At 34.9% G+C, this 12,834-nt stretch overlaps 2 protein-coding genes across 4 annotated transcripts; one reads left to right on the top strand and one right to left on the bottom strand.

The window, feature by feature from the left end:
* The first annotated feature begins 1,104 nt into the window (after positions 1-1,104).
* LOC107784570 (uncharacterized) lies at positions 1,105-1,993 on the top strand. Its single transcript, XM_016605714.2, has one exon. It carries the CDS (start codon positions 1,211-1,213, stop codon positions 1,850-1,852), a length of 642 nt encoding a protein of 213 aa, XP_016461200.1. The 5' UTR covers positions 1,105-1,210; the 3' UTR covers positions 1,853-1,993.
* A 1,192-nt stretch (positions 1,994-3,185) lies between these two features.
* On the bottom strand, positions 3,186-12,392 carry LOC107784571 (uncharacterized). Of its 3 annotated transcripts, XM_075234600.1 has the most exons (10): positions 12,183-12,392; positions 11,585-12,073; positions 10,719-11,096; positions 10,584-10,642; positions 10,387-10,461; positions 9,863-9,962; positions 9,690-9,752; positions 8,407-8,517; positions 7,988-8,117; positions 3,186-3,349 (listed from the first exon to the last, which is right to left on the bottom strand). In XM_075234600.1, the coding sequence occupies exons 1-10, from the start codon at positions 12,252-12,254 to the stop codon at positions 3,345-3,347; spliced, it is 1,482 nt and encodes a 493-aa protein (XP_075090701.1). In that variant the 5' UTR covers positions 12,255-12,392; the 3' UTR covers positions 3,186-3,344. The 3 variants fall into 3 exon arrangements, with proteins under 3 accessions (XP_075090701.1, XP_016461201.2, XP_016461202.2); XM_016605715.2 differs by lacking the exon at positions 3,186-3,349 and having other exon boundaries at positions 7,606-8,117; XM_016605716.2 differs by lacking the exon at positions 3,186-3,349 and having other exon boundaries at positions 7,606-8,117; positions 10,719-11,093.
* Between the last annotated feature and the right edge of the window lie 442 nt (positions 12,393-12,834).

The following is a 12,834-nucleotide window of genomic DNA, read 5'->3' as shown; positions in this document are numbered from 1 at the left end:
GGCCACAATAAAACATATAGGCCCAATTAGTTCTTGAATGCAGGGTCGGAGTCAATCACAAATTTTGTGTTTGGCACTTTGTCTTGTCATTGATGAAAACTTGAAAATGACCAAAGAGGATAAGAAATGTAAAAATTTCACGGGCCAATGTTTATTTGGACTACTGAAAGAAAAGAAAAAAAGTTTATTTGGACTCCCCCTTTAACCAACCTAGAATTTTGCCGTATGAATGCATCAATTATTTTCTATCCAAATTATATGCATAACTTTTTTTTTTTTTTTAAAAAGAAAGTTACTTATATAAATTACACACACTAAGTCCCCATCTATTGTTACACAAAGGTAGTTGATGCATAGTATTCTGTACAATCTAATTTTTACAATTGCAGATTCACCTAATTTTATTAATTCGATCTCATATACTATTTTTTTGGAAAAAGATCCAAATTACTTCTTAATTATGCAAATAATAATAATAATATTATCCTCTGTTATACTATATGGTTGTGATATCCTAGTCAATAACAATAGTTTTCCACATACGTCTTTAACTTTAATAAAGCTCCGATATAAATTGAATGGATTTCATGTGTCAAAATCTTACAGAAATATTTTTTAGATTTACCCTTAATTTATTCTATGCAGTGACAGGGGCAGAATTTTCGCTAAGAGGTTCAAAAGAAAAGTTTAAAAAAATCATAGATAGTGGGAATTAAACAAATGACTACACAAATTTTGTCTTATATACACAGTGTAATTTTTTTGCGAAGGAAATTCGGTAATCCCTCCCGCCTCCTAAATCCGCCCCTGATCCTATGTATGCTTTAGTTAGGTCATCTCCATTAGGAGCATGGGAAAATATAATATGATTTAACACTAACAAAGATACAAATAATCCTAAAGTATAGTTGTGGGTAATTTAAAATATTTTGTACAGTAAATAAGTATTTTTTTTTTTATCGTTTTCCATATATTTAGCATTAAATGAGGTGTGAGCAGTTGTTGGGAATTTTGAATTAGGCTTGGAAGACACGCACCCAAAAAACGAAAAGCATATGCCTAAGTTGACTAATTAAAACACCTTGCTTCCCAAGTTTTCCCACCTCTTCCACCTCCAAAACTCTCTACTCCTCCTATATATAAACCGAATCCATCGCCATTTCTAAAACCAATTCAACCATTTCTAAGATCACAAAAAACTCAACCAAAAATGAAGAGAGAAGGTCGCCAACACGGTATGGTTCGTACCTACCCAATTTTACCTTCTCCATATAACCCAAAAACCGACTCCTGGTATATCAACAAGTCCAATTCACCTCCAACCGCTGGGCTTTTCACAAAGGTTTCAACTAAGCCCTGTAACCATTCCAAGTTCACAGGCAAGTGCGGTAGGCCCAGGTGCAACAGCTGCCATATTCACCCTGCTGGAAAATCGAAGGACAAAACTAAAGGAACTCAAAAATTAAAGGGACGTGGCGACGTCGTTTCGAATTATAGGTTGATTACTTGGAGAGTTGTTGATTCCAGACCTGGGTTGAATTTTTCTGGGTTTTCGGCTACTGGACTTTTGGATCATTTGGATAGTGATTATTCTTATTACATGGATCATGATGATGATCATGGAATTTACTATGATGCCCCGAGTCCTGGTGAAGATTATTTTAACGAGGAAATTGGATCAGAATTGGTAGTTGACTCCAATTGGTCAACACCTGGTGTTGAGATTGAGGAAATTGATGAATGTGAAGACAATGGGGATGATGATGAAGAAAGAATGAGTTTCTGTGAGGTGGGATTTGTGTGGGAAAAGGTTGAAGAAGATGGAGATTGGTGTGTTGTGGAAGAAATGTAATTCGGTCCGTTCAATTGTGTTTATATTTTACTATTGTGACCTTTCAATTGTATTTACTGTAAAAAAAAAAAAAAATCTTACATCTCTGTAATTGTATTTACTTGTCAAATAAATTGAATATATTACAGAATTGAGATGGCATTGGTTTGTGAAAAAGATGCAGTTTTTAATTTGTCCATATGCAAACTTTTTTTTAACTTGTCGAACTCATAACCGTTTTTTTTTAACTTGTCGAACTCAAGACCTAACGGTCATGATCGGAATTGCTTTACCAAATTAGCAATTCTTACTTGTCGTATCATTCAACTTAATTGTTAGAAACAAATGAAAATTTAATGTTTCAGATTCAGTTCACCGGGAATTGAGCATATTCTAAATTCTTTTACGCCAAAAAGATGGTGGTGTCGTATAAGTTAGTGATTGTCCACTACTCCTTTTTTATTGTTATCCTTTTATATGCACCGAACAACCGACTCATTGCTCCGTCAGAGATTTTACATTGCGTATTCTGTTTGTGGTTAAACTCTTGGACTTAAAAACAATATTGATCCACAAATAAGATTTTCGGTCTACTGGAAACAGCTTCTCTATCCGCTTTAAGTAGGGGTGACATTTGCCTACGGACTACTTTGTTGTTGTTGTAACTATGTTCTTGAGATCCTTCAAAAATGTTGCCGAATGCATGTTGGATCCTTCAAAAATAGTGTATAAGAATCCGCGATATTTTTCAAAAGCCCAAACAATATAATTTGGCATGTAGCATGAAATACTCTTCATCGCATCAACATATAATTTGACAAGAGTGGATTACTCTAGTGGTGAGCACCCTCCACTTCCAATCAAGAGATTGTGAGTTCGAGTCACCCCAAGAGCAAGGTGGGGAGTTCTTGGAGGGAGGGAGCCGAGGGTCTATCGGAAACAACCTCTCTACCCTAGGGTAGGGGTAAAGTCTGCGTACACATCATCCTCCTCAGACCCCACTAGTGAGATTATACTGGGTTGTTGTTGTTGTTGCATCAACATATAATCAATGCTCCTTCTTCTCTTCCGTTTCTTTCATGTTATAGAAAAAAGTTCACCATCTTGTATATATGTCAGTCACACATACGGGTAATGCTCTACCTTAGTAGATACTGGATGTACGGACAGTACCATACATATGCTTATGGTCACAGCAGGACAATATTTAAGCTTTGCTTTATAATTTGACTAAACTTACCTAAATTGAGCTGGTTTAGTATTTCACAATGTAATCGTTGTGAAATGAAAATTTACGATTTTGAAGGGTAAATACTAGACACCATCTACCGTCATGGTCAGGGTGGAAGCTCAGTTCAGGACTCAGGGTAACACATGCGTGTAACACATGCGTCTAGATAGCTTTTATACAAGATTTTAGAGTTGAGGAGAAATAAACCTCCCCAGCTGATCAGGACCAAGCAATTCTAAAAAAAACACTACTCTTTGCAAGGAATGAAAATTTTATAGGTTTTCAACTAATGCTGCTCGGTGGGCCGGGCCTGAACCGGACCGGACCGGGCCCGCGGTCCTAACGGGCCTGGTGGGCCTGGTGGGCCGGTCCTGGGTGGGCCGGTCTTGGTGGGCCTCTGAGCCCGTCACGGGCTGGTCTCCATGGTTGAGCCCACGAGCCCGGGACCGTTTGGCCCGGGACCGGCAGGCGGGCCTGGGCCGGTCCTGGCGGGCCTGGCGGGCCCAACGGCTATTTTAAAAAAAAAAAAAAAAAAAAAAAAAATCAAACGGCCATATTTAAAATCTAGCCGTTTGGGCTGAAAATATGACCGTTTTTTAAGTTAAAAAAATGGCCATTTGGCCCCCAAACTTTATTTTAACCCCAAACTTTATATAATTACACTTTTCCCCATTTCTCAACTATAAATACCCCCTCATTCTTTCATTTTTATTCACCAATTCATCAATATCTCTCAATATCTCTCAATCTCTCTCAATCTCTCTACTACAATTACTTAATTTATTGTTGAAATTTCGTGAAAAATTGTGAAGTTGTTGAATTGAAGTTTTCAAGTGTTCAACGATTTTCAATTTTCAAGAAGTTGTTCGGCAATCCGGTAAACTCGTTTCAACTCTTACGTTTTTATAATATATTTTTGTGTGGTTTAGTTTGCATAATTATAATTAATATGGCATTTACTTTGAAAAAAATGTTTGGTAAAGGAAAAGATAAAACCGGTGAAAGTAGTGGCCAACCAACTACCCTTCCCCCGGCTCCCCGACCTAGAAAAGATAAGCAAGTTGAAAGTAGTCGCCAACCTAGACGTCCTCCTCCTTCCGTAATTCTTGATAGTGATCACCCTTGTTTTCAATTTACCGATAGTGAATTTTATCATAATGTTGCACCAGGTGATAGATTAGATGATGAAATTATGAATGCTCTTTATCCTAATGAAACCATCTTAGAAAATAATGAGGAAAATGAGGATGATGATGAAACTCAAGCACCGGATTTAGATGATACACCTACTAGTCCTCTTAATAACCCAAGTGATGCACCGGTCGACCCACCTGTAGAAACTCCTACTTTTAATAGAGAACCTGCTAAACGCTTAGAAACATCATTAGTTTGGAATTTTTTTACTCAAGTAAGAGAAAAAATAAGGCTAAGTGTAAAACTTGTGGGAAATTAATGTCGCATAAATATGTAGGAGACCGTAGCGGCACAGGTAGTTTGACTAGGCACATAAAAACACACCCTAGAGATAAGGCTAGATTTTTTCAAATGAAAGCGCATCTAGAGGGGACAAGTGTAGATTCTGCGATTAACCCTAGTACAGGTTCAAATCTAGTTCAACCAGGAATTAACACTGTCACTGGAGGTATTTTATATTACGATCCAAATAGAGATCGTGAAGAATTAGCAAAGATGATTACTGTTATGTGCTTACCTTATACTTTTGCTTCTAATCCTAATTGGGTTCATTATATTAGAAGAGTGTTTAATCCTACTTATAAAGGTTGGCCTCGCGCAACAGTTAAGAGTGATATTTATAAATTCAAACATGAATATGAACAATATTTGCGTTATTTATTTACTCATATACCTAATCGGATTTCTATTACTACTGATATTGGTAGAAGTGGTAATGATTGTGATTACCTAACTGTTACAAGTCATTGGATAGATGAAGAATGGATAATGCAAAAACGCATAATTGCATATAGAATAATTAATTCGCGTCACACAGGTAAATTTATAGCTAACACTGTTGCAGATATTTGTAGATATTTTTGCTTTAGCGATAAAATAATGGCAATTTCAATGGATAATGCTTCTAGTAACACCAGTGCTATAGGCATGCTTACAACAACACTAAATCCTGCATTTACTAATATTTTCCATGTTAGATGTATTTGTCATATTTATCATTTAATTGTCGGTGATGGTATGCGAATATTAAACATAGAAATTGAAAAGGTTAGAATGGCTCTTAATTGGCTTTTTTATTCAAACCGTAGAAGTAGACTTAGAGAGTATTTTAAAAAATGTGATGAATATGGCCTTAGAGAAAGAAAGGTTCCTAAACCTTGCCCGACTAGATGGAATTGTATGTACGAAAGTTTAGTAGTAGCATATGAATATAGAAACCCAATTAATGCAACGTTTAATTCTCGGGTAGGTGGTGAAGATGATGATGAAATGCTTACCACTCAAGATTGGACTAATGTTAAAATTCTTTTAGATTTTTTAGAACATTTTCAAATTGCAACAAATGCATTTTCTGGGCAATATTATCCTACTATTTCAAACTGTTTAGTTTATATTGCAGCACTATCTGATTTGTTTGTTGAATTTAGTGAGGGTGGGGATATTTATGAACTTGCTATAAATGAAATGAAACAAAAGTTTAAAAAATATTTTTTTCCTATCCCTCCTATTTATGGTCTTGCTGCAATGCTAAATCCTACAATGAAATTGGGAGGTCCTCATTTTTGGTATTCAAATATTTATAAGGCTTTAGATCTTTCAAATGAGGAAATTGCGACACTTGCAGATGCAAAAGCTTCAATTAAGATTAACGCTCAAACAGTTTATAATGCTTATCAACTTGCCTTAGAGCATGCTAGGCCAACTATTCCAACCCCTACTTCGTCTAGCTCACAATCCTCTAAAAGAGTTGCGGGCTTAAAAGCTCTTAAATCTTGGACGGAGTTCAGGGGTCTCAAGGTGAAAATTATGATGAAACTTCACATCTAAATGAGCTTCAAGTTTATTTGTCTCAGGGACTTGAAAAGGAGAATCCAGACGGCTCTTTTGATCTTTTGGAATGGTGGAAGGCAAGGGAAAAACATTTTCCTGTTCTTGCAAGGATGGCTCGGGATATTTTATCAATTCAAGCTTCAACTGTTGCATCAGAGAGCGCTTTCAGTCAAGCAAGACTGCAAATAGGTGATCATAGAGCGTCTATGAGGGATAGCTTGGAAAAATCAGTATTGTTTAGAGATTGGATCCGCTCGGAAAGAAGAAACTTTGGAATTGCAGAAGCACAACCGGCGATAGATGAAGCTTATGAAGAAATGATAGCGGAACTTACGGAGGATTCGGCTTCGCCCGGAAGTGGTGATGAACAAGCTTCTTTTCCACCACCACCAACGCAACCTCCTCCGAACCTTGAAGGATTTATGAGATTTGTTAGAGATAATACATAGAATAATATGTAACTTGTATTTTGGCACATCTTCCTTAGTTTTTTTCCTTCTAATGGTGGTATTAGTACCTTGTTGTGCTCATTCCATTGGGGGAAGGATGACTAAGAAAGATATGTCATTTTTTGGTAATAAAATTTATTGCTTCTACCCATGAGCTTCTTTTCGCAATATTTCTTTGTCTATACTTAGAATTATTTATATGCTACAATATATACATAATATACAATATATATACTACAAGAAAATATATTTATAAGATACAATATATACATAAGATACAATATATATACTACAAGAAAATATATAAGAGAATATATATACATAAGATACAATATAATATACTACAAGAAAATATATTATGCTACAATATATACATAATATACAATATATATACTACAAGAAAATATATAAGAGAATATATATACATAAGATACAATATAATATACTACAAGAAAATATATTATGCTACAATATATACATAATATACAATATATATACTACAAGAAAATATATTTATAAGCTACAATATATACATAAGATACAATATATATACTACAAGAAAATATATAAGAGAATATATATACATAAGATACAATATAATATACTACAAGCAAATATATAAGAGAATATATATACATAAGATACAATATAATATACTACAAGCAAATATATTATGCTACAATATATACATAATATACAATATATATACTACAAGAAAATATATTTATAAGCTACAATATATACATAATATACAATATATATACTACAAGAAAATATATAAGAGAATATATATACATAAGATACAATATATATACTACAAGAAAATATATTATGCTACAATATATACATAATATACAATATATATACTACAAGAAAATATATAAGAGAATATATATACATAAGATACAATATAATATACTACAAGAAAATATATTATGCTACAATATATACATAATATACAATATATATACTACAAGAAAATATATTTATAAGCTACAATATATACATAAGATACAATATATATACTAAAAGAAAATATATAAGAGAATATATATACATAAGATACAATATAATATCAAGAAGTGATATTTATGCATGACAATTTAGTGTTTTACTATTGTTTTGTTATTTTCTTTTTCGTCAAGCACTTTAATAATTAGATATACATATATACTACATATTAATATAGCCATGATACTACAAGAAATTGTCTTTAAAAAAAAAAAAAAAACCCGCTAGGCCCGCGAAGCCCACGAGCCCGGCCCGTTAAGCACAGGACCATGTGGGCTTAGGCCCGTCACGGGCCGGTTCCACCCATTAGGCCCACGAAGACCGGGACCGCCAGGCCCGGGACCGCCAGAGCCCGGGACCACGAAGCCCGGGACCGCGAGGCCCGGCCCGTTAGGCCCACTAAGGCCCGGGCCCGGGACAAAATACAGCCCTATTTTCAACATGTCTTCTTTCTTGGATTCTTGCAAGAGTCATTCTTGGTCAAAGATGCAGAAGCAGGCTTCGAGACTAAGCCTTGCTTTGAGCTTGGATAGGGCATTCTTCTAAGCTTGGGCAATTGTGCAATTGGAGTCTGCACAAAATTAAACCATATAAAGCGCTGCTACTAACAGGACAGCATAGATTGAAGCAATCAGTAAGGTATAGGATATGAACTAGGAGAAAATTGCGGAGAAGGATGCTGATCAAAACAGTTCATTGTCGAGACTGTCATTCATCGTGAAGTTATTTATATTCATCATTGCCAATTCCTTGAAAGTGGGAGTATAGGGTGCATTTTGAAAAAGGGAACAAAAAAGAGGGGACAAAAGTAGCTCTTAAGAATATCTGAATAATGAAGGAATAATACAATGTAGTGGTACCTTTTTTGTGGGATCTATTGCTGTTTCTCTTTCCTTGTAGAACTCAGGCAGGGGGCGAGCTTTGAAGCAAAAGCTTTGCCGAAGTTTCCTGAACTCCGATTCTGCTTTCTCCTGCAAGCAAGAATGCATTGTTTATTGATACGAATTTGACTTTATATAAGATCATTTACTATTTAAGATGACACTTCAATGATAGAAATTTTGGTACGAAAAAATACTGCCGAATATGAAAAGAGTGGATTAAAGGTGTGTAACTTTGTCTCTTTCCATTAAGCATTTTCAGGAAAAAAAAGAAGTACCAAATCCGATCTGCATTTGTAAGCCATTAGCATGAGTAACAGATGCTAAAGATGGTTTAGATGCGTTTTATACAAAATCTGAATCATGCGTAGTTAAAGATTGTTGTTTTCTTCCACTTAAACATCTTATTCCAATATTTGACTCCAAACCGATGAATAGAAAAGATGATGCTAAGCAGTGCATATGTATCAGTAAATGTTAGAAACTTTAATCTTTTTATACACTATAGAGCAACCTTTCCTTATTATTAGAAATCATACGAAGAAAACTGGAGGAAACGAATAGTAAATGTCAACTCCCAAATTGACTACAAGTGAAAAGACCAGAAGTATATATTGCTATGTAACGGTTTCTACCCAAATGTTTAGGGTGGAAGTAACACTTCTCGACCCAACTCCTCCAAAATCTTTGCTCCTTTCTTGGATACAATCAAACCGATTGCATTAGTAAAAACACAATCACACCCCTTACAGCATTCAAAAGATTTAAGCAGAACTTTTAATAAGAATTTTGCAGCAAAGTGTTGCAGCAAAGTATAACTTAACATGATCATAAACATGAGAAGGTTAAAAAGTCTTAGATTACTCCTTTCTGTATGTTTAACTTGGCAAAGGTAAGGCAGTTTTCTGTTTTATAGGACAAGATACAATTGTTTGGATTAACTGACAGTCTTTTCTTAGTAGTATTAAATAACTTTTCTTTCAATATAATATTAAAAAAAATATTAATCCAATATTAAAAAACTGAAAAGGAATTATTAAATCCTTACCCTAAAATCTTGAGCTTAACCACTTTAATTCTACATAGTATACCCAAAAAGCTTTTGAAGTTATTTTGTGAGTCTCATTCCTAAGTAAAGTTGGGTCAAAGTTCACACACTACTTTTCTTTGTTTTCGTTGTTCTGAAAATAGGAGGTGCAGAATTCACGGTAAAGACAAACATTATACAAGCCATAAGGGAAGCTTTGCATAAGGAGTCAAACCTTTAATGTCGTTTGTGGTTGGACTTTCTTTACCTCCTTGGCATTGAATTTCTCTTCAAGCTTCTGAAAATATTTGCAGAAGTACAAGATATATGAGAACATTGGAGTTTTCATAATGCAAAGGGAGATAACCCACATAAAAATCCTACTATAAATTTAAAAATTACACTCGCCTGTTTTCTTTGTGCAGCTCTTTCTTCTGTCCTCAAGTGGAAAGGAGTGGATGAAGTTGGTGATTGTAATTTGTTTCGGTAGGCCGTGAAAGACTTGGAACTGAACAGGGAACACCAAAGGTAAGAGAGATCCAACGGCAAACAACAGTGGCACAATTTTATACTAAATAACCCCAAATTGGATACTTTGCAGAAAGAATACAATCACTGTTATGGTGCATGATGGATTGACGCACCAATATACTCTTGTTGACAAAAATGAAACTATTCCTGTGTGAAGATAACTAAGTTCAAGTGGAAAAAAAATTGCATCTCAGATTTTTTTTACAAAGTCTCCAGCATTCAAACTGTATTCAACGAAATCCAATTGTTTTGAAATACCGCAAAGTCTGGCTACTTAAATGGGACTTCCAAATAGCAGTTTTAACATGTTAAGAGAATAAAGTTCTACTTCGATTCGTTTCAATGTACAAATGATTATGCTACATTTGTGAAGCCAGAGTCATCATTTTATAGACACTTACACAGAAGATAAAATGTTCCACTTAGGCCCCGTTGTTTTACTTCCTGAAGCTGAGGGATGAATTGGTGTTTTGATCCTGTAAATTGGAAGATAGGAAAACCAAAGAACCATGTTAGTGGTTTGTCAGTGGAAGCAATGCTTCAATGAAATGCTATTACATAAGAAAGCTTGTTTACAGTGATATATATGGAAGTATACCTTCTACTTTCTGAAGATGGCGTTGTCATTGGACGACTTGATGCACCATTTGATGTTGCCTGTAGTTGAAAAGATAAGTAATCTTAGAAAATCCTAGATTATTATCAGGATTAGCATTTATATAAAGAAGTTTACCATGGGAGTCTTGAGAGGAGTTGCGCACTTCTTAGTTGCCGCGCCAGCGGTAGGAGTGACCATTGAACTATCCTTCTTGAAAGGGGGAGGTGGAGGAGGTATTTTATTAGACTCTTTCGCAGCAGTAAGATTGATCAGTTTACTTAAGGATTTTGGGGTTGATCTCGTTTCATTCTTTAGGTCTAAAGCGGAATTTCTTGTGATTGGAGTGAAATTGTTTTCTTTATCGACATCAAGAGGAATGTCATGCCTAGCAGGTGAAGGTGGGACTTTAAATTTTCTGGAATAAACAGATGATTTGAATGAAGAAAAAGCAGACTTTTTCTTGCTCGTCACTGATGTAGCATCATCGTCATCTCGTTTAGAGCTGGAGCTCTGCTGAATCAGATAAGATAAATCAGTTCAATATAGTATTCAAAATCAATATATCCATCAATCAATAGGCCTTAATCACAAACTAATTGGGGTTTCCATATAAATTCACTCATACTTGAGTATTTTTACACTACCATCACCCTTTAATAATTAACTATGCTTTTCACAAAGGCAAAATTCTTAATAGTATTGGCATATTTTAGAAATCCAACAGACCAAAGGACTGTAAAGAACACATATTTACCTTAATCTTCAGCAAAGGTTTCTCAGTATGAGATGTTTCACTAATATCAGTTAGGCCTTAATTACAAACTAATTAGGGTCATCTATATAAATGCTCTCATAGTTGAACTACTTTTCCACTCACCATCAACCTTTTATCCGTATTTGGGACTAACTATGCTTTTCACAAAGCCAAAATTTCCTATAGTATTGGCATATTTTAGAAATCCAAAATTGAGGCCAAAGGACTGTAAAGAACACATATTTACCTTTGTTTTCAGCAAAGGCTTCTCAGTGTGAGATGTTTCACTAATTTCAGACCCTGAAACTGTTTCTTGATTCTCCCCATTCTCAATCTGGTTTGATGGTTCTGTCTCCATAGCTTCAGGAGTACCAGGTCCCTCCACTGGGGCATCATTTTCTCTCTCCTCCACATCAGCAACTCCTTCACCAACTAATACTGAAGCGCTAACTATGGAATCTGTTACTAAATCAGGGGCTGAATTTTGGGTGATTTCAGAATTGGGGGTTTCTTCATTGGCTTTTTCAAGCAAAGCTGCAGCCTTTTGAGCAGCAATTTTCTTGTAATGAGCTTCAAAGAAAGCTTTTTTCTGGGCAACAGAACCTGGTTTAGCATACCTCTCAGCTTCCTCTACATATTTTTTGTGAGAAAAAGTTGACCATTTATCCCAATCCAATGACTCTGACATAAATCTCCCAAAAGAAATGGATTCCCCAAGCGCATGCATAGGATTCCCCTGTATATACAAATCCTCACTCAATTCCATGCCCAAAAATTTCAAGTAAGAAGTTAAATTTCGAGTGTCTTGAAAAATAAATAGTGGGTGTTTGTTGTTTAATTAGTACCTGTTTTGCTTCATTGGGTATAGGAGAAGCATAAGAGAACGCATGCATAAGACAAGCTGAATCTGCCATCATATCAGTCTGCAACAAAAAAACAGGAGAACAAGAATGGAACCTGAAAAATCTAGAGAATTATTATTCTACCGTTATTTAAATTGTTTTTTTGTGGCATGTAATCTCTCTCTCTGAGAATTTAAATTTGAAATTCAAATGAAAAAGTGAGATAAAAGAATAAGATACACGTTGTTTGAAGAAAGGCCACTCATAGAGTAAGAGTAGAGGACAAGAAACTAAAAAGGTGTCATGTTTTAAATTTGGCCAAGGGCTTGGGGTTCTGGAATTCTGGGGTTCTTTTTCAGACTTTGGCTAAGACTTTTATATTTTCAGTGTATTTTTCAATTTGAGGGGTGGGCCCACATTGTTTGAACTCGATCCCAATCTCTAACGTTCGAATTTTGTTTATCTACTATTCCATGACCATATTTTATATGATATTATTTGCCAGAGAATAAAGACTTTTACAAAAATTAAATATATGCAAGATATTAATTATTTTTTCTAATATAATTAAGTAAAAAAATGATAAGAGTTTCACATATTGTTACTTATAGAACTAAGCTGGAAGAACGAGTTATCTTAGTAAGAGTAAAATATA

This window comes from Nicotiana tabacum, chromosome 17, assembly GCF_000715075.1.
Source record: "Nicotiana tabacum cultivar K326 chromosome 17, ASM71507v2, whole genome shotgun sequence".
Taxonomy (NCBI): domain Eukaryota; kingdom Viridiplantae; phylum Streptophyta; class Magnoliopsida; order Solanales; family Solanaceae; genus Nicotiana; species Nicotiana tabacum.
This window is presented reverse-complemented; position numbering and strand designations above follow the sequence as displayed.

Bases quoted from the DNA above. Each gene is read 5' to 3' on its own strand.
- LOC107784570 (XM_016605714.2), top strand. From the start codon at position 1,211: ATGAAGAGAGAAGGTCGCCAACACGGTATGGTTCGTACCTACCCAATT.
- LOC107784571 (XM_075234600.1), bottom strand. From the start codon at position 12,254: ATGATGGCAGATTCAGCTTGTCTTATGCATGCGTTCTCTTATGCTTCT. The intron at 10,462-10,583 runs GTATACTTCCAT...TCCAATTTACAG, and splicing joins CCATCTTCAGAAAGTAGAAG to GATCAAAACACCAATTCATC. The intron at 8,518-9,689 runs GTTTGACTCCTT...TCTTGCTTGCAG, and splicing joins AACCACAAACGACATTAAAG to GAGAAAGCAGAATCGGAGTT.